Source organism: Colossoma macropomum, unplaced genomic scaffold (assembly GCF_904425465.1).
Source record: "Colossoma macropomum unplaced genomic scaffold, Colossoma_macropomum, whole genome shotgun sequence".
Taxonomy (NCBI): Eukaryota; Metazoa; Chordata; class Actinopteri; order Characiformes; family Serrasalmidae; genus Colossoma; species Colossoma macropomum.
The window spans coordinates 9130812-9149510 of NW_023494802.1; the positions used below are offsets into that span (position 1 = coordinate 9130812).

General features: G+C 38.6%; 1 protein-coding gene across 3 annotated transcripts in view; it reads right to left on the minus strand.

The window, feature by feature from the left end:
* The window catches only part of ctnnbip1 (catenin, beta interacting protein 1), a 33740-nt gene extending 19138 nt beyond the window's left edge, over positions 1-14602 (minus strand). Inside the window, exons 1-4 of one of the 3 annotated variants that reach the window (XM_036592292.1) lie at positions 14489-14602; positions 10215-10381; positions 1202-1319; positions 929-1019 (exon numbers count right to left, since the gene is read on the minus strand). In XM_036592292.1, coding sequence (XP_036448185.1) covers positions 929-1019; positions 1202-1297 — 187 coding nt within the window. In that variant the 5' untranslated portion in view covers positions 1298-1319; positions 10215-10381; positions 14489-14602. Of the gene's footprint in view, positions 1-928; positions 1020-1201; positions 1320-4767; positions 4815-10214; positions 10382-14488 lie in introns of those variants that run through there. The other 2 variants (XM_036592291.1, XM_036592293.1) reach the window with 2 other exon arrangements.
* Between the last annotated feature and the right edge of the window lie 4097 nt (positions 14603-18699).

Genomic DNA, 18699 nt, shown 5'->3' on the forward strand with positions numbered 1-18699 from the left:
ATATACTCATGGAGCTATAAAAGAATGCACTGTTTATTAAATTAAAACAATTTTTCTTTAGGGCCTGAGTAATTTGAGCAAGTCAGACATATGTGATTTTTCTCAATTTAGCTACGTAAGAAAATATGATTAATTATTAAGTGTTGACAGCCTTGAAATAAATAAAATAAAAATAAATAACTTGCTTAAACACTCCTTAGTGTGCTTAAAGGGGAGTTTCACAAATTTCTCAAAATGTCTGAAAAACATAATCATTAAAATGTAAACAAAGTCATTTGTGTATTTGGTGTAAAATGCTTCAATCAGGAGAAATCTACCAAGTCAGAGTTGTTCATAACAGTAGTGATAGGAACCAGACATTCAAAGAGTTATGTCATATGTTAAGAGTTCCCTCACAGAAAGTTCTTATATTAAATGGATACAAATACTCTGCTTGATGCCTGAGACATGGTTTTACAATACTTTTAAGACAAAGTTTTAGCCTAAAGTATATATTTTTTAAATCCATACATGGTGGAGAGGTACATGAAGAGTATGAAAACTTTCTTCAGCTCAAAATTTCACCATTTTAAACATTACATATAAATACTCAGAAGACACATGTAGGATCACTGGTGGTTTTGGAAAGTAATTAAAATAACTATATTTATGCTGTAGACATTGTGACCCCTGGCTCATATCACCACCACTGCAAAGAAACAGAGCTGATCAGTTTTCAACAGTAAACCATTTCACTTTAAACCACACTGAATTACTTTGTTTATAATCTCAGAGCTTAATAAGGCAGAGATTTGGAAAAATTGGTGGAATTCCCCTTTAGTCCTACATCCTGAGCCAGTGTGAGTGAATGAGAGTAGCAGGTGTGCAGCTGTGGCAGATGAGCCTAGTCTAGTCTGAAAGCTGGACTGGCCTGTGAACAGCCTCTTACCCTGGTCAATGTTGTGCTGTGGGAGCTGGCTCATCTGACTGTGCACCACGCCTGCATAGTTCCGCAGGAACGCTTCCTCATTTGGTGTCAGCTGTAAGGGTGGGACAAGAATGAACGCTGCCAAATAAACAACCCAAAGCACGGCTTTAAGATGTTTAGCATTTACTGGATGTGATGCTCTTTCTGACACAGACAGTATGACTGTACATAAACTATGGAAGGTAACAATACGATGGTAATGAGCTTGTCTGCACTGATTTTTAAGACACTTACATTTGATCCCATCTTCTTCAACATGAGGAGCACCCGCACCTTCTGCTGAATGTACATCTCCTCAGGAGACTTTCCGGGGGCCTCCTCACGGTTCATCCCCCCTGCTCCTGAAGCGCCGCTGACACACAAACACAAAGTATACAATAATCAGGGCTGCATGATTTGTACAAAACAGCACTCTGCGATTTTACTGCTACATACTGCAGACGTGATTTGTGTTGCAACATACGAAAAATACAGAGAAATGTTACATTTATTTGTAAAGGGCTCAAAAGCAGGAAAACGATAAAATGCAGACATATTAGCGCAGTGTCGCCTAAATGGTTCAACGCTTGTGGAGTACAACAAACAAGTCATCTAGGCCTGTCATAATGACCACATTTTAGCTGATGATAAATTTACATATAATTAATTGCAAATAGCAATGTCTTTTTTAACAAGCGCAAAGTGACGAATCATCATCATAGAATCACAAAAATCTTGATTTCCAGCTGCTGATACTTATCAGCTCTTAAAAACACAAGCTCAAATAAACAGACATTCCTCACTGCCGCCCTCTAAAGGTGTTACAGCACCTAGTAGAGAAGCCAGAAATGAGACTTTTGCTACTTTCATGTCTCATTTAATGTGTTTCCTGTTTTACATGTATTTGCCAACCCAAAGAAAGAAAAAGCACTAGGGACGTTAATGACAGTTAACTGTTAATCAGTCAGACATAAATCTTTGACCAATGCTTTCATTTAAAAAGTTAATTTTCAACAAATAACTGATATTAGAATAGGTGGGCTTTTCATTCAACTTTAGGACTGATTTTGAATTGTATACATGAGGAAGCAAGAGCGCAACTTATTCCAGTAGCCCTACTGAGCGATGCACAACTCCGGGTTTTTATGGAGTCGACTTCCGCCACTGGCTCCTCCACTCAATTTTAACCGTCCAGAGCCATCGTTACAACTGCTTCCCGTACCATGTAATGAACTAGGTGCATTCAGGCCATCTATGTCTACACAAACCAGCTGTAAACAAACCGCCGTTCTAAAACGAATGCACAGCGCTCCAGATCCTTTCACAAAGATGGATGCTGCAGTAGAACTCTTCTAATCATTTGAAGCCCTTGATCAACACATCTCCCCAGACAGAGGCATGCATGTGTGCACACACAGAGCGAGCAGGGCGTAATCACGATGGAAGTCGTGGTGCACTTGAAGTCACGGTGCAGGTTGGCAGAGCAATATAAATCGGCCTCATCCATATTTAATGCTAGGGTTCTCTGAGCTCTTTGCCTCGGCTGCTCTCGCTCTCTAGCTCTCTCCCTCACTCACTAATGACCTATTTCTACAGCCAGGCTCCCCGCGCAGCACTTTTAAGGACAGATGCAGAGCGAAGTGCAGGGAAGGACGCAAATTACAGAAAAAGGGATTGGTTCCTGCGTGACAGGCGATACATACCACAGCCAATGTCCTTGTCAGCTTTTATTTACAGTACACAGTAGATTTTCCCACATCGCACTCCTGGGCCAAAACAGCCAAACATATTTTCCAGTTAATAAAATAATGGCATGCCAAACAAAGAGAGGCTGAGGCAGAGGAAGCCTACAGTAGAGCTCCTGACAACTCCGACCATAACAACGCAACCACACAAAAACAGTTTGGTGATGGGGGAATAAAAGAAGATGGAGGGAGATCAGGAGAACACTACGCAGCATCAAATTTCTTTATTTTGGTGTTTAGAAAAATCTGTCCGAATAAATCCCTTTGGAGGCCCCCAGTCTGTGATGTCTCGCGCACTCTCATCTGTACAAAGGCCCTCTAATGCATGTTGACAGCACGTTTGATGTGGGGTTATGTTTAATTGAAAAGCTGGCACATCCCCCACCCGGATTCATGACATAAAACACAAGCACTGCGATGCAGTTTGTCTGGCTGCTGAATGACACTTCGTCACAGCGTCCTAATCATGGCTGGATATTTTAGTTTTAGTTTTTCTTTTTCATTCCTTGAGGCATAACGTGCAGCCGTCCATCAAAACTCCGCTTGTTTGTGCTTGCGCTTGAGACATAAATATGTGATCAAAAACAAGACGCAGGCAAACTTAAAAGCCCTTGAAAATCCCCTGAAAAATATCAGGCTTCTTCAGAGGCTCCGCATCGAGAAGTCACCAAAGGGCACAGCGTCAAAAAGGAGTTCATCACCAAAATAAATAAATTAAAAAAATAAAATTCACGCTCTCATCTGTGGCATTTCATAGGCAGGAGTGGGGGATGATGAGTACTGAGGTTGGGGGGGAGAGAGAGAGAGGGAGAGAGAGATAAAAGACAGAGAGGGATCAGCACGACGATGGTGCAGCACTGTGACACTGGGCACACACCTTCAGGGTGAGGCATCTCTTCAGAGAGATTTTCTCCCCCTCTCTTTCTCTCTCTTCCTTCTCCTGCTCATTTGATCATGTTTGGGCTCAGCATAGCAGTCGAGTGAGACAGCTCAGACGGCAGCCAGAGTCTCAGTGAATGATACAGCACTGTGTGCTGAAAATGTGACGAGAGCTCGCTGCCATTTCACACCCAGAAAAAACCCTCACACCACTGACATTCTCTCATACTGAGCTGCAGTATTCTCCAAAACGTACAACATTCTCCCTGGCACAGGAAAGTTAAGATGAAATTAAAAGGCTGTAAAGCTTTGCAAGGTACACTTGTGAAAAGGGATTTTTTTAAGGGTTCTCTAGTGAAAGTAACTATGACACATAGAGCCATGACAACTCAAAGGATGCTGTGTCCTTTGCAGTTCAGAAAATGGTTCTTTTTGTGTGCCATCGTAATTATGCCACCACAAGTTTATTATGGTCAATAATCATATTATTATTATTATTACTACTGTTACCACTGGGAATGCCACTATCTTTTCCTTTTCCACATGATTCAATCCAGATACCAATCTGATCTTGATATTTTCAGAGACAATATAGCCACTTATTTAGATATGCTAGACTGTCAATTAATACTACAGTATTTTTTTTAGTATATACATAATACAACATTCTGTACTGATTTGTTTTTCATCTTTTTAATGACTGTTTTACTATGTGTTGAATATTGACTTGATCTGATTATTTGGTTAACAGATGTTGCAGATATGGCAAAAATATGATACCTAAAGACGTTTTCATGATACATGATACATATTACAATACACAGACACAATGCACTAGAGGTGTCACAGTTAAAAATGGCCATTAAAAACTCTGGATACAATGACTTCTATTCAACGTTTTACATTCTGTACTGCACTAAAAGCTAACCGACAGAACTAATTATGTCCCCTTTTTAAATAAACATGCAGATGGTCTGTGTTCTTTAAGACTTCACAATACCAATCTATGCTCAGAAAAACATATTGTGTATCACTATAATAAAATTTATCACAGCAACAATAAAATATCATCATTATGCCTCCAGTAACCATTTACTTTTTATCAGTTAATACCGAGCAATCAAACTGCTTCATATCTGATTTTCTCAAAAATTCTGAAAAATTCAGCCCTTGAGATGTAAACAAAGATAAACTTACGGACTCTGATTTCTTTACAGTGGTGGTAATAGGAACCAGGGGTCACGATGCCTACAACACAAATATAGCCATTTTATTTACTATAAAAACCACCAGTGAACACTTGTCTTTTGAGTTTTATAAATAATGTTGATGATGGCAAAATAGTCATAAATCTGAAACAATAAGTTTTCTTTGGGGGCTATTTTGCCTTATAACATTCTGCATGTATACCTCCACCATGAATGGATCAAAACATATTTTAAGCCAAAACTTTATCACAAAACTATCATATAAAAACAATTCTGACTTGGCAAGTTTCTTTAGAATGGAGCATCTCACATCAAGCCACACCGATTGATTTTGTTTTCATCTTAACCATTTAATAATGTTGAATTTTGGAGTTCCCCTTTAACCTATACCTTTTGGCTTTTTGGGCTACTGCAAAATACTAATTTTACAGTGTGGTGAACACACTATGATTTCATACTGCTGTAATGCGTTTGCAGTAGCCTGTTTCTTTCTCTCGGTTTTAAACATGTTTCTCTTTACACCAGTTCAAAAACAGCAGCAGCACTGCTCAGTGAGTAAAGAAGAAGGGTGTACCCTATCAGTGTTGCAAAGTCTAATATCACGAAACAAATTACAAACAATATATTGTACAGGCCTACATCAAATCTTTTGCCCATTGAAAACAAAAGAATATAATAAGGAGCATCAGAACAGCCTGATAAAATCAAGACAGTATAAACCCTGATAAAATCTTAACCCAACTTAGACTGCTTGAGGTCTAATCCTTGGAAATAAGAAGTACATTAGTGAACAAATGGTCACGTTAGTATCTTAAAAGCATGTAAACTCTCAGCTCAGACTGAGCCTAATCCTTCCTCATCCTCGGCTGCAGCCTTGCTTGTGTTTTCATTGGCAGCTGAGCTTGAACCCTTCAGACGCACAGCCTGTGGGACATGAGAGGGACTTTTAATGTCTGTTAAATCTCAGCTTACCCTGCTTAATATCACACTGTGGCTGCAATGCATCACCAAAACCTTTCAACTCCTTGAACCTTAGACTTATTATGGAGTTATTAATCTTAAGACATATTATTTAATAATTACTACAATTTATTTGGGAACTACTAAGAAATTAACATACAAGTGAGATTTAGAAACTGAATTGCGGACCTACATATGAGCCATTAGGGTTTAAGATGATATCTTGCACCGTTTCACAAGAGCCATTTAAATCTGAACTAATGACTAGAGCACAGCTTTAAAAATGTGCAGCCCAGGATTTGGTGCAGTTGATACAACCTGTGTCAGACAGCCTACACCATGTTCACTATTAACTACATTAGTAACGTACAAAGTATTTTGATGATTAAATGCATGATCAGTTTTTAGTTTCTACTGTGAGAAATGAATAACTTACACTTAATTTCTGTTTCGACTAGTAATTAAATTAATGGAAGGTTCTGAGTTTTGCGCAGTGCTGTAAATGGGTGTGTCAATCTGGTTCTATTTCTTACTGTATAGATGGTGAGACCACCATGCAGACCACTCAAAAGCCCGAGGAGTTGAAGGATGTGTTAAATCAAGGCTAACAATAAATCTGTAGAGTCTGACACCCCCGGCCTGGCCTAAACAGACAATGCTGTTTTTTGTCAATCTAGCTTGAAAGAAGATAGATGTTGGTCATTTAAAAACAAGGCAATTAGCTAACTATTGGTTGACTCAGACACACACATAATCACAATCACAGTCACTAGACTGAGTTTGAGTACAGTAGATAAACAAATATACTCATGTGTTTATGAGCATGTCAAGAGAAAGCAAATTTTAAGAGAGCTATATGATTATCTAAATAAAGGTGCTGCTGCTCAGTAAGCCTGGAGCTGCCCTCATTCACTGCACTATGGCATCAGGAATTCAGAAGATTACAGTCAGTGCAATGTGATAGGCCCACGCATGTGACAGGGTCATGAAGGTCACAGACCACCGGTCCAGCCTTTCCACAGTCCAATGGCACATTCGCTTCAGCATATGGTAAAGCATTCAAGGCCGTCAACATGAGTCATTAAGGATCAGTTTGAAAAACTGTGTGTCGACGGCACATTAAGGGCTGTCACTATTGATTATATTAGCAACTGAGAAATCTACTCATTGTTTTGAGGATTAAGTGAGTTTTTTTTAAAGGCCTAACTGAGCTTAACTGAAGGAAATACTACTCAATCACCAACTTTAATAACTTTATTAACTTTACTATTAATATTAATTAAAAAAATATTAATTTATCACACTCTATTCATGTTCAGCAGATTATTAAGAATTGGCAGGTAATTGAAAAATGAAGCTACTGCTTTCGTGTAATAACTTTTTTCCATTGACTTATTTATGGATGACTTTCCACCAAACAGCCTTAATGACCCTCACTCATTGAGGGGTGTGGCTTTAAACAGCACCTACCCCCTGCCCCTGTTTCTGGCCTTGCTCCAATGCATGCAGTCTGAACGTTCAGTAAGAAAATGTTATGGGATGAAAATAACTACCACATATCCTGAAAAGCTAATCATATCCTTAAAATGAATCTGTCAGGAGCTAACCCATCCTTGCCAGCATTTCCGCCCCTCCAGCCCTCCTGGAACAGCTGGGAGGAAGCAGGGATGGGCCAAGTTACACTTCACAATGGGAGGAATAGGGTCAATACAGCAGTATGACCAGCCATTTAGACACTTATAGAGGGATTACACAAACACACAATAATACTTTTCTCCATTTTTCTTGATTGTTCATAACTGATATGCTGTGGAAAATATGTTTTTTAACTGATACATTCCTTTCATGAGGCATGAAGCCGTCATGTAATTTTGGATTTCTAAGGATGCACAAAATATTGATGGCTGATATGTTACTTGTCGATAAATAGAAAACGCTTTGCATTTCCATAGTCGATTAAGCTGTTTTAGGAAATGCAAAGCCAAATTCATATTTCATAAGGAGTGCCATCAAGTGCGAATTAACATTCTTAGCCAAAAACAAACCTCATTCAGGGCTGAAGGTTCAGTTACTATAAATCATTCCAGTGTTTGATATAAAGTTATTTTGTATAGATTTATACACCCTACATGAATCAGCTAAACCTGTTCAGGTTTGTCTCAGGCTGCAGCAAAACGAGTGACTGAGGACACGCACAGCTTCTCTCTGAACGTCAAAACAAGAGCCAAAAAAAGAACCTGCAGGGGACAGTTTCCTTTTGCGTAAATATTTTTATCAGTTTGATATTTTTCCCTTAATTACCTTCAGTCTATCAAAAGGATGCAGCTTTTAGCTACAAGGGTACGACATGATTATTTAATATATTATATTATTTGATTATTTAGCCTCATATCAGTTTCACTGTTAGGTAAAGAAGATCTTGAACACTTAGTTGTTGTAGTCAGTTACATATCCCTGTTCTATTCTCATACTGTTGAGATGGGCTTTAGATAAGAGCGCTAAACAGTGTAAAATATCTACAAAAAGTAATGTAAAACATAAAAAATAGTTTAACCTTAACAATTGAAATTAGCAGTTTATGTCATCGGTATTGGCACAATAAGGTGTTAATTATCCAGTACCGTATCGAGCCCAAGTGGGACTCTAGTTATTATATTATTTCCAATATAGCTATTCAATTTCTTAAGGGATTTTGCTGTATCCCACCAGCTGTCAAAAGCTTCTCTGCTTGCACGCTTATTGTTCATGTGTCAGTCTGCAGTTAAGACCTAAAACGTAGGAGGGAGGAAAAAAAAATATTTCAAGAAAGTAAGTGGGCATAAGCCTATCAAATAAAGCCAGCAGAAAATCTGCCCTAGTTTGAGAAACATGCTTTCACTTACAAGCACTAATAAAGGCTACGTAAAGCAAGCACCAGCTGGGGTGAGCTTCGGCCTGACTGTGGCATGTTTACTAATGGATTTTACAGTTAAGCTACCATTTCATATTTACAGGATGAAAACAATGGCTGCAGTATTTGGCAACAACAGTGATGAAGCGGATGGTGCAAGTATGATTGATAAGTAGGTCATGACTTGTTAGCAGTATGTGAAGCATGACCCACAAAAGGGATTTACTAAATCCTACTTAATTGGGCGAATATTACACAAACCCCTGGACTATACCTGACATTAATTTTCTAAAGGGATACCTTTTCATAAGAATATGGTAACCCATGCCACCGGATCATGCTCGAAATTCATTCTGATCTTCAGCACTTAGAATGAATAACTTTGTGGAAGGGTGGCTACTGAAGTTTAACAGGCTTTGCTGAGTTTGTAAGCAGAGTCACCACTTAGTCTTCGCAAGATGTACAACAAATCACGCATATTTTGTCTGCAAGGCATAAACAGATCAATAGTTAGACATACTAGAGTGAGCCCTGAGGTACGGTATGCGCCTAGGTTATTTTGATGCTGGAATTAAAAATCATTGGGAGTAACTGCTACACACGACGGCCTGTCTGGCACCAGAGTGCCTGTCATGAATTACAATACAAAAGCTACTGCAGTGGGTTGGTTCTCTTGGGATTACACAGCCGAGGCTGAGAGAGCTACAGCTCCGCTACATAATAAAGCTATGCTGTTTAGAGACAGGAATAGCTCAACAACAACCTGAATAAAAATCACATCTTCCACACATAATAAGCACAACTCTCCATTCCAATAAGCTAGAAAAACACAGACACATGAAGAAAGTCATATCAAAGTGTCAACAGGCACTTAAGTGCTAGAACCTAGCATATATAATAATGGGTTGACCCTAAACAGATTGAGACTGTGTGGCAGTGGCTGATAACTGAAAAATAAGTACAATAAAAGATAATTACAAGAAAACAACAGAATCACAAACAATGCTGGGAAGCTATGGTACTTATCATACAATTGTTTTATTATTTCAGGCTTCCCGAGCTTTATTATTTAAAACTAGGGATAATTAGGGAACTTTGGCCACTGAAAATGGCTGCATATTTTGACAGGAAAATAAATCAAAGATTAAAAAGGTTTATAATGTAGTGTCAAAATCTATCAATATTCCAAACCATTTAAATAGCAATGAAAATGAGATTCTGGTCGGCACAGACACGTTCAAATAGTTTGAGCAGCAGCAGATAAACAATGAGAATCTGGGCCCTGTGGAAACTTTTCACAGTTTCTACAAGGAAACATTAGACAAGTTGTTTGTAAACACTGTTCAGTGTTGAGGCTGTTTATATTTTTATGTTTGAAGACATAAAATTATATCGGCTGTTAGCTTTAGGTTACAGAATCAGTATTGGTAGAATTTTCACACTGGTCTGGCCTTAGTCTTCATTGGAAATAGAACAGGAACTGGAATAAAAGAAGCAAAATTCATTTTAATTAATAGGGCTGTGGTAATTTCTAGCATTTCTTATCTGAACCTGCTGTGGTAAACAAGATTATTTCCTTTCCATACCCGCAAAAAACCTTTCCTCTGTCTCTCTGGTTCAAGCCAAATGCTGCGAGCTGCTTTCCACTTGGCTACTGTGAGGACTGGATCACATACAGTCGCTGGCTCTGTTTCGCATCAGGAGACTAGCAGTGCAATCCAATCCAACCAATCAGTGCATTACTGCAATCCAACTGCAATTTAAGAAAAACACATAAGCTGAAGATTCGCTGTAGACATGGATATCTGTGTAAACCTCATAGCATCCACAATGATGCACACCTACATTAACCTACATTCAGCTTGTGATAAGCTACTCCCCTCAAAGGGTCAGGGTACGTCCATGCCTTGATCATGAAGCTGCACCCCTAAAGGCATAAAAAGCACTCGAGCTGTGCCTGACTGATAGAAATTGGGGTGGAGCAGTCTGAGCACCACAGAGGGGGGCTCAACCTCCAGCACACAAAATGCGTTAGAGCCTGGCAGGGGGTCTGAGCCAGGCCTAAACCCGCTGCTCAGGGGCAGCTGATGATCCACCCTTGGGACCTGGAGGCCGAAACCCTTCGCATGAGCTGCACCTGCGTTTCCCAAAGAGTCAGCCACCCTCGGGGGGAAGTGTAGGCGACAGGGCTGTAACAATTCACAAATTTCATAATTCCATTCAACGCGATACTGGGGTCCTGATACATTTTTAATACGTTAATACACAAATATGTTTTAATATATTAATACACAAATATTGTGTGTTACATTAATATGTTAATGTTGCCATTAACATTTTTTGAGCATTCAGTATTATAAAAGTTTTATAAAAAAATATAAAAACTAAAAGCTGTGCTTTATAGTGTCCTGATTTAATGCTCTAACCTTAAGATAATGCCTTAGTTACAAGCTAACACACTACCCACAAACTAACATGCTAGACATGACACAATAATACATTTTATCATGACATCTCTAGAGGGCAAAAATATAACATCATGAAGACATTTTCACAATACACAATATTTTCTCTATATTCAGCTGTATGCATAAGTATGAACACCCCCTCTGTCAAATTACATGTTTTGTTAATTTTTGTTTTTTTAGTGAGAAAAAGTTAATATATTCTCTTCAGACAAGAAATTCAAATATCATTTTTCTGCTAATTTTAGTGCACAATTTCTTGTTTAACATATTTGAAAAAAATTAAACAAAATATAAAATGCGCCATAACTTCTGCATATTTTGTTTTATTTTTGTACAATATGTGAAATTCAGTAAATAAACAGTAACTGAGCATTAAGTGTGTCACTTAGAAAATCAACAAAACATATAATTTGATCAGGGACACTTTTTGCATGCAACTGTATATTACAATTCCTTTTAGGAGATTCTGCAAGCAAGTTGGGGAAAAATTGCAAGCCTCATTTCAAGTCAGAAAAACAATGAAGACAATGATATTTTTTGGGTGTGCTTACAGACTAACAGATTGCAGACTAGCCAGTAGAAGCTACAGTGTTGAACGTGTATGGAATGTAATGTGGAGAGCCAATCAGCAGTCCAGATTTTGGAACAAACAAGCCTATCGGCTCATGGACGCAGGTAAGACAGACTACCTGGGTATTAAAAATTTGGTACCGAACAACACAGATATTCTCAATACTAGTACTGAAGTACTGTAGTACTGAAGTAATTCGGGTCAGTACCATAAATAAACTGAATTTTGATACCCAGCCCTAATTAGCAGCTTTTACTTTGTCAAACATTGAATACTTAGAGGTACATGATATCTGAGTATTGTGATATGTTGATACGATATGTTGGGTAACTTGGAAAACCATGCCTTACTAATGTTGCTGCTGTTAGCCACCTGGAAGTTGTGACATAACGCTGATTTGACATCTGACATCTATACTAGAGGTGGGCAGCACGACAATGTTTTAGTGTTACAGAGACGCTTTTTGTGATTGTGATAACATGCTTTTCTGTGCACGTAGTGGACATCTTCTGTACTGAAACACTGACCAACCGCAAGGAGAGCATATTTAGTCCTGTTTAGCTGGATTCAGAGGGGCACTGTATGTTGAAACATTGAACAAAAATAATCATACAAATATTTTTTGAAAGCTGTTTTCAAATGTGGCACTGCTAGTGCATCTGTGTGTCAGAAAACCCATGAAATGTGCAGTGAAAATGTCTTCAAGTATCACAATATAATATTGCCCACCCCTAATCTATAAGTGTTCAATGTTCTACACTCACCACTCTTCTTCAAGGCTTCTATAGTAAAGGCAATGAGATTTAGAACCATGTGCTCTACACAGGACCACATGCATGCTTAAATGGTTCTTTGCAAAGTGAAATAGTTCTTGAGACTGATGGAGAATGTGCTGTACATGGTTCTATATAGAACCTTTTAGCAAAGGGTTCTTCCATTGATACAAGCTTGATATTGTAACAATAGAAGAACCTCTTTGAGTGCTATACAGAACCCATTTCAAAAAGAAACGATCTACACATTCTGAAGAATAATTTCATGATGCAAAGAACCCTTTAATCATGCAAAGGGTTCTTTGAGTGTACACGGTTCTTTATTCAACCATTTCTTGGGGTTCTTCAAGAACCATCCTTTTTAAGAGTGTATATAGCACCATGGTTCTATAATTGTACCGAAAAGGGTTCTTCTATCGTTACAAGCTTGACGTCATAACAATAGGAGATCACTTTTGGTGCTATATAGAGCCACTTACAAAAGGTTCTATATGGAACTATATACCACACATTCTCCATCAATCTAAAAGAACCATTTGAACATGCAAATGGTTCTATATAGAACTCAACACAGAACCACTGTCTTCACTAACAAACTCTCGAAAAATCATCTTTTTTTCAGAGTGTATATAGCACCATGATTCTATATAGCACAAAAAAGGGTTCTTCTATCGTTACAAGCATGACATCATAACAATAGCAGATCCCTTTTCAAAAAGATTCTATATGGAACCATATACAACACATTCTCTATCAATCTAAAGAACTATTTCGCCACCCAAATGGTCTACATAGAACTCACGGTTCTATATAGAACCACTGCCTTTACTAAAAACTCTTGAAGAACCGTCTTTTTTAGGTATGTAGAGGCATTGATGATACCCACAATATTCTCAGTATCGCCACATCACAATACTGATAACATATCATCACATAGCCCAGCCCTACTCAGGGGAATGTGCAGACCTAAGGACTTACAGCTTCATTTCCAAGTTCACACAAGTGGCTCACTCTGCTCTGCCCAGTCAGCCCCAAAACTACCGGCACACTCCCAGAGAGTGTCCTAAAACGGGCAAGCTGCCCACCGCTATCAGATTCATAGCAGAATGTGAAGTATACTGTAGGCTGACAGTTGGAGGACTGAGGCATGTTGTATTCATAATGAGTTAAGGGTGTGGAGAGCCAAAAATAGACCATCATCACCACTCAGGCACAATGTGGCAAGAGACTCAAAGTGTTGCCCTGTGCTGTCAGAGTCTTGATCCATACAGAGTGCTAAAACTTATGACTAACAATCAATGTAAAATCACTGCCCACCATACAGTCTCATTTTTGGAGCACTTGGGTCTGCGAACATCTCACCTTCTGGCACAAAACAAGGTTCTTTGGTGTGCAAGCACAAGTAAGACAAAGAGGATTTCTTATAACAACTGATCTACACCAGGTATGCCTAATGTAATGCCTGCTACGTTCAAGCCAGCCAAACAAAACAAAACCTGTCTTAAACAGGCTGGCAATGGAGAGCAGACCTTACAGGAGAGAAAAAGCTCCTGTAATAAACGACTACGTGTATAAGAACAACACAGCTATGTGGACAAACAAAGGAGATTAAAAAACAGAAGTTAACAGGTAAAAACAATGCTACTGTAAGCTCAGGTGGGCTCCAGCAGCAGCTAGCTGAGCTGTGGGCTAGCACAGGCTGGAGAGCCAGGAGCAGCTTCAGCCTCTGCAGCCACCCAAACTCGCCCATATAAAGCTCTTTTTAAATAAAACACGGACCGACTGTGACAGCAGTGAAACCTTCATTTGTACGGCGGGAAACAAGCTTAGAGAGAAAACTTTAAAAGCCTGTGAGAAAAGGAAGAAAGTACCATTTACAAAGCAGTTCTGGGCGCCGGGGTTTCTAACAAAGCCCTGAATGAAGTTCCCACAATCCAGGCGCTAAGGCTAACGCTAGCTAAAGCAGCTAATTTAAATGGAGGGAGAGCTGAACCGGAGGAGTCGTTTTTAAAAAAGCTCACTCAGACGCCTTCACTTCTCTCACTCACCTCTCCTGGTCCAGGGTTTTTTCTCTGTTTTCTTCGCCTGTGTTTTATTTGAATGTGGAGTTGTTTCTAAGGAAGCGTCCTGTTCCGGGGTCACATCCCGACAGTGTGGAGCTGCAGAGGGAGCGGAGTGGGCGGCTCAAACCGCCTCACCGCCAGAGGGCGCCAACTCAACACATAATGAGGGGGAGGGCAGTACCAGCTCTTACTTATTTACTTAGCTACTTACTTTCTTTCTTTCTTCTTTCTTTCTTTCTTTCTTTTATAACGTATAAATCAATCAGCCATAACATTAAAACTATCTCTGTGTTTCTACACTCGTTGTCCATTTTATCTGCTCCACTTACCTTACAGGTGCATTTTGTAGTTCTTCAACTACAGATTGTAGTTCATCTGTTTCCCTGTATCCTATGTTAGCCTTCTTTAACCCTATTCTTCAATGGTCAGGACGCCCACAGGACCACCACAGAGTAGGTATTATTTGGGTGGCGGGTTCCTCAGCACTGCAGTGACACTGACGTGGTGGTGGTGTGTTGTGCTGGTACGAGTGGATTAGACATAGCAGTGCTGGAGTTTTTAAATACTGTGTCCACTCACTGTCCACTCTGTTAGACACTCCTACCTTGCTGGTCCACCTTAGAGATGTAAAATCAGAGACAATAGCTCATCTGTTGCTGCACAGTTTGTGTTGGTCATCCTCTAGTCCTTCATCAGTGATCACAGGACGCTGCCCACAGCTGTTGGCGGGATATTGTTGGTTGGTGGACTGTTCTCAGTCCAGCAGTGACACTGAGGTGTTCAAAGACTCCAAACATTTGGTAAAATGGTTTTAATGTTATGGCTGATTGGTGTATGCTGGATACATGTACAACAGGCAAGGCAATACAGACCAATTAAAGGGGAATTACACAGATTTTTCCAAATTTCTGCATGATTACAATGTAAACACAGTCATTTAGAGTGGTTTGATGTTAAATGCGTCATTCTAGACAAACTAGATTTTTTCACAGCTGCGGTAACTACACAGCGCAAGAGTTAATGCCTCTAAAAGCTCCCTGATTGAATGAAATGGGTATGAATACACTGCCATGCCTGTTATGTTGCTTTATAATAGTTCTAAGATAAGATTTTAGCTCAAAATGTAATTTTTAAAATCCATTCATAGTAGAGGGGTGCATGCAGGGTGTCCCCAAGGCAAACCTTTTTCCAAGATTTACCACCATTTTATTATTTTCAGCAGTATATATAAAACTCAGGAGACATGTTGTCTCATTGGTTGTTTCGGAAAACAAATAAAATGGTTCTATTTGTGCTGTAAACATTGTGACCCTGGTTCGTATCACCACCACTGTAAAGAAATTCAAGTCAGTGAGAATGAGCCAATTCACCATAGAGAAATAAACACAATTAAAAAAAATAATAAAATGGGTAATACTAAATTATATTTAGAAAACAAGTTAAGCAGGTTAAAATTTCAGAAGCTTCAAAGAATTGTAGAAAAAAGAATTCCTTGAAGATTATTGTCATGTCTCATGGATTTTAAAATCTGCAACTATGAATGAAGAATTTTGTTAGAATCAATTAAATATTCAATATCAAATATTAAATATTCTGAAAAATAGTCCTAAATGTTTACAATGAGGATTCCAAATATAATATTATTGATGACAAATGCTGGTATGATAATATATATTTTTTTATTTTATAACCAGCTGTTCAAAACATGACTTCTGGGTCCAGTTTCATTACAGGAATAACAGTATTGCACTCCAAATTGAAATTTAATTGAAAACTTGTATTTCATATTGGGGGAGCCGTATAGAAATCACAGCACTTTTTATAGAAGAAATTGGACAAATTAACATAATCCTAAATAAGACTGTCATGTTTAGTATTAGGCTGCAAATCCACTGTAGTCGATGAGTATCTGAGGTCTGTGACTTACCAGGTACTGGGTATTTTCCCTGCTAATGCTCTGCCTACAGTTTGGACATTTCCAGTTGCAGTTCTGCTTATTTTAGCAGGTTACTGCCCTCAGTCTTGTTCTCAGTAAATGAAACGCCTACTCAGCGGAGTCCAGTTCAGGCAATTTTCATGGCAAGTCAAGAATGTTTTGGCCCTGAAAATCTATGTAGTTTTTTAGCAGCATATTCGACAGAGATTCAAGCAAAGCAACTTGCAGTGGGTTTTTTGTGGGATCTGAGCACTTGAAGGAATGATTCAAGAAAAAAAAAATGCACAATTTTCCTCTCACCCCAGGTGTGGTCTATCAGCTGAAACACGTTTGGAGCTTGGTGCTTCTTTTATTTAGAACTGGAGTGGCCAGGCTAACATTACTAACAAACACTAGAACTCAATAGTCACACAGGCTTGTCGATGTGGTTTAGGACACAGTTTGACAGTATAACTATGAAAATGAACAAAACTGTAGGCAGCCACGTCACACATCAGGGTCTATATTCACAAACCACCTCAGGAGTAGCAGTGCTGATCTAGACTCAGTGTTGTGACAATGACGATCATAAATATGGAGGAATCTGATCCAAGATCAGTCCCGTGTGATTGCCTGAAATGGCTGCCTTTAGCGGTGAAGTTGTGTTCATTTTTAGAGCTCACAATAAGTCATACTGTGTCCTAAACCACATCAACAAGTCTGCGTAATCTTAATGAAGGTGGTTTTTGCAGACTGAGGGAAGTTGTGATGATATTACAGAACCGATTTGGGCAATATGAGTGATTATTGAGTTCACGTGTTTGTTAGCAACATTAGCATGTAGCTCCAGTTCCAATTGTAAATAAGCAAAATTTGGACTCCAAGTACATCATTACTACATTAGATTTTTCACCGAATTATTCTTTTAAGGTGCTAGCAGCTAAATTCACCCAAGTCTCTGCTACCACATTAGCATGTTTTCATGTTGGCTTGCTTTTAGTTCACGTGAACAGGCAACAGACACATTCACTAGAACCCGTGGGCTGGATTTACAGAAACTTTCTTAAGAAAAAACCTGAGAAGGTTCTTAAGACAAACACTAAGTTTATAGCAATGTTCTTAAATGCAATTCTCAAAAACAAAAAAAAAAACACAAGAAGTTCTCAAATATTCTCTTAAGATAATCTTGATTATTTTCTTAAGATTTTCCCAAGAAAATCTTCAGTGTTTTCTTATGTAGGCTACGTTGCATTTTACCCCATACTATAAATGACACAAGGTACATTTTAAATTTGTATTAAAGAAGAACTTTTTTTGTAACTTTTTTCTTAAGGATGAAGTTAAGAAAAAACACACATTTAAGAAGAATTTCTTTCTTAAGACACTTTTGTGAATCTGGTCCCCTGATCCAGAGCAACTTACAATTTAATCATATGACAGTGATGGGTGAATGTAACATAGGAGTCCTGCCCAAGAACAAATGGCTCGAAATATAACTAACTTTAGACCTTTTCTTTGCTCTTTTTTACATGAACTCATGATGCTGACCAAAAAACAACTGAGCAGTGAACCGTCTCCTGAAATGTATAAAAAAGGGCTGTGGTTCATGTATAAAGCTGACATTCTGTACAGTGGTGTAACTGTGATCATATAGACCCCAAAATGGGCCCTCTCATTTAAAAAATCACTTACATAAAAAAGACAACGTAATTCGCTTGGTTAATAGCTGTTGTTATGTCTCAAATTGATGCGCTTAAGGCATGCCACTCCACCCATAGCATCTAATATTAACATAAATGTTTACATTACACAACATATTTAAGATTATAAAATGATAAATACTGATAATATTATATAAAGGATCTGAAAATAGTTACTGGTTGGGATGCATTATGAATAAGATGGAGATAAACAGATAAATAGAGGAGATAAATCAGGTCTGTCTGTGTAGTGTTGAAGTTAACTGATATATTGTTAGGCAACTAGATGTTTCTATGAATCATGAGGCTACAGTTGTGTCAGTATCTATAAGAGGGGCCCAGTAAAGATTTTAGGGAGTCTTCTCACTTTGGGCACCACAATGCGATTGCACCCCTGCCCCTAAAAGGGGATTCTACCAATTTTTCAAAATTTCTGCATAATTCAAACAATGCCATTTGGAGCGTTTGATTCAGAGTTAGTTTGATTTGAAATGCTTCTTTCTACAGAGACAAACTGATCTTCAGAGGTCTGGTTCCTATCACCACCACTGTGAACAATCTGACTTTCTGAATCTGAATGA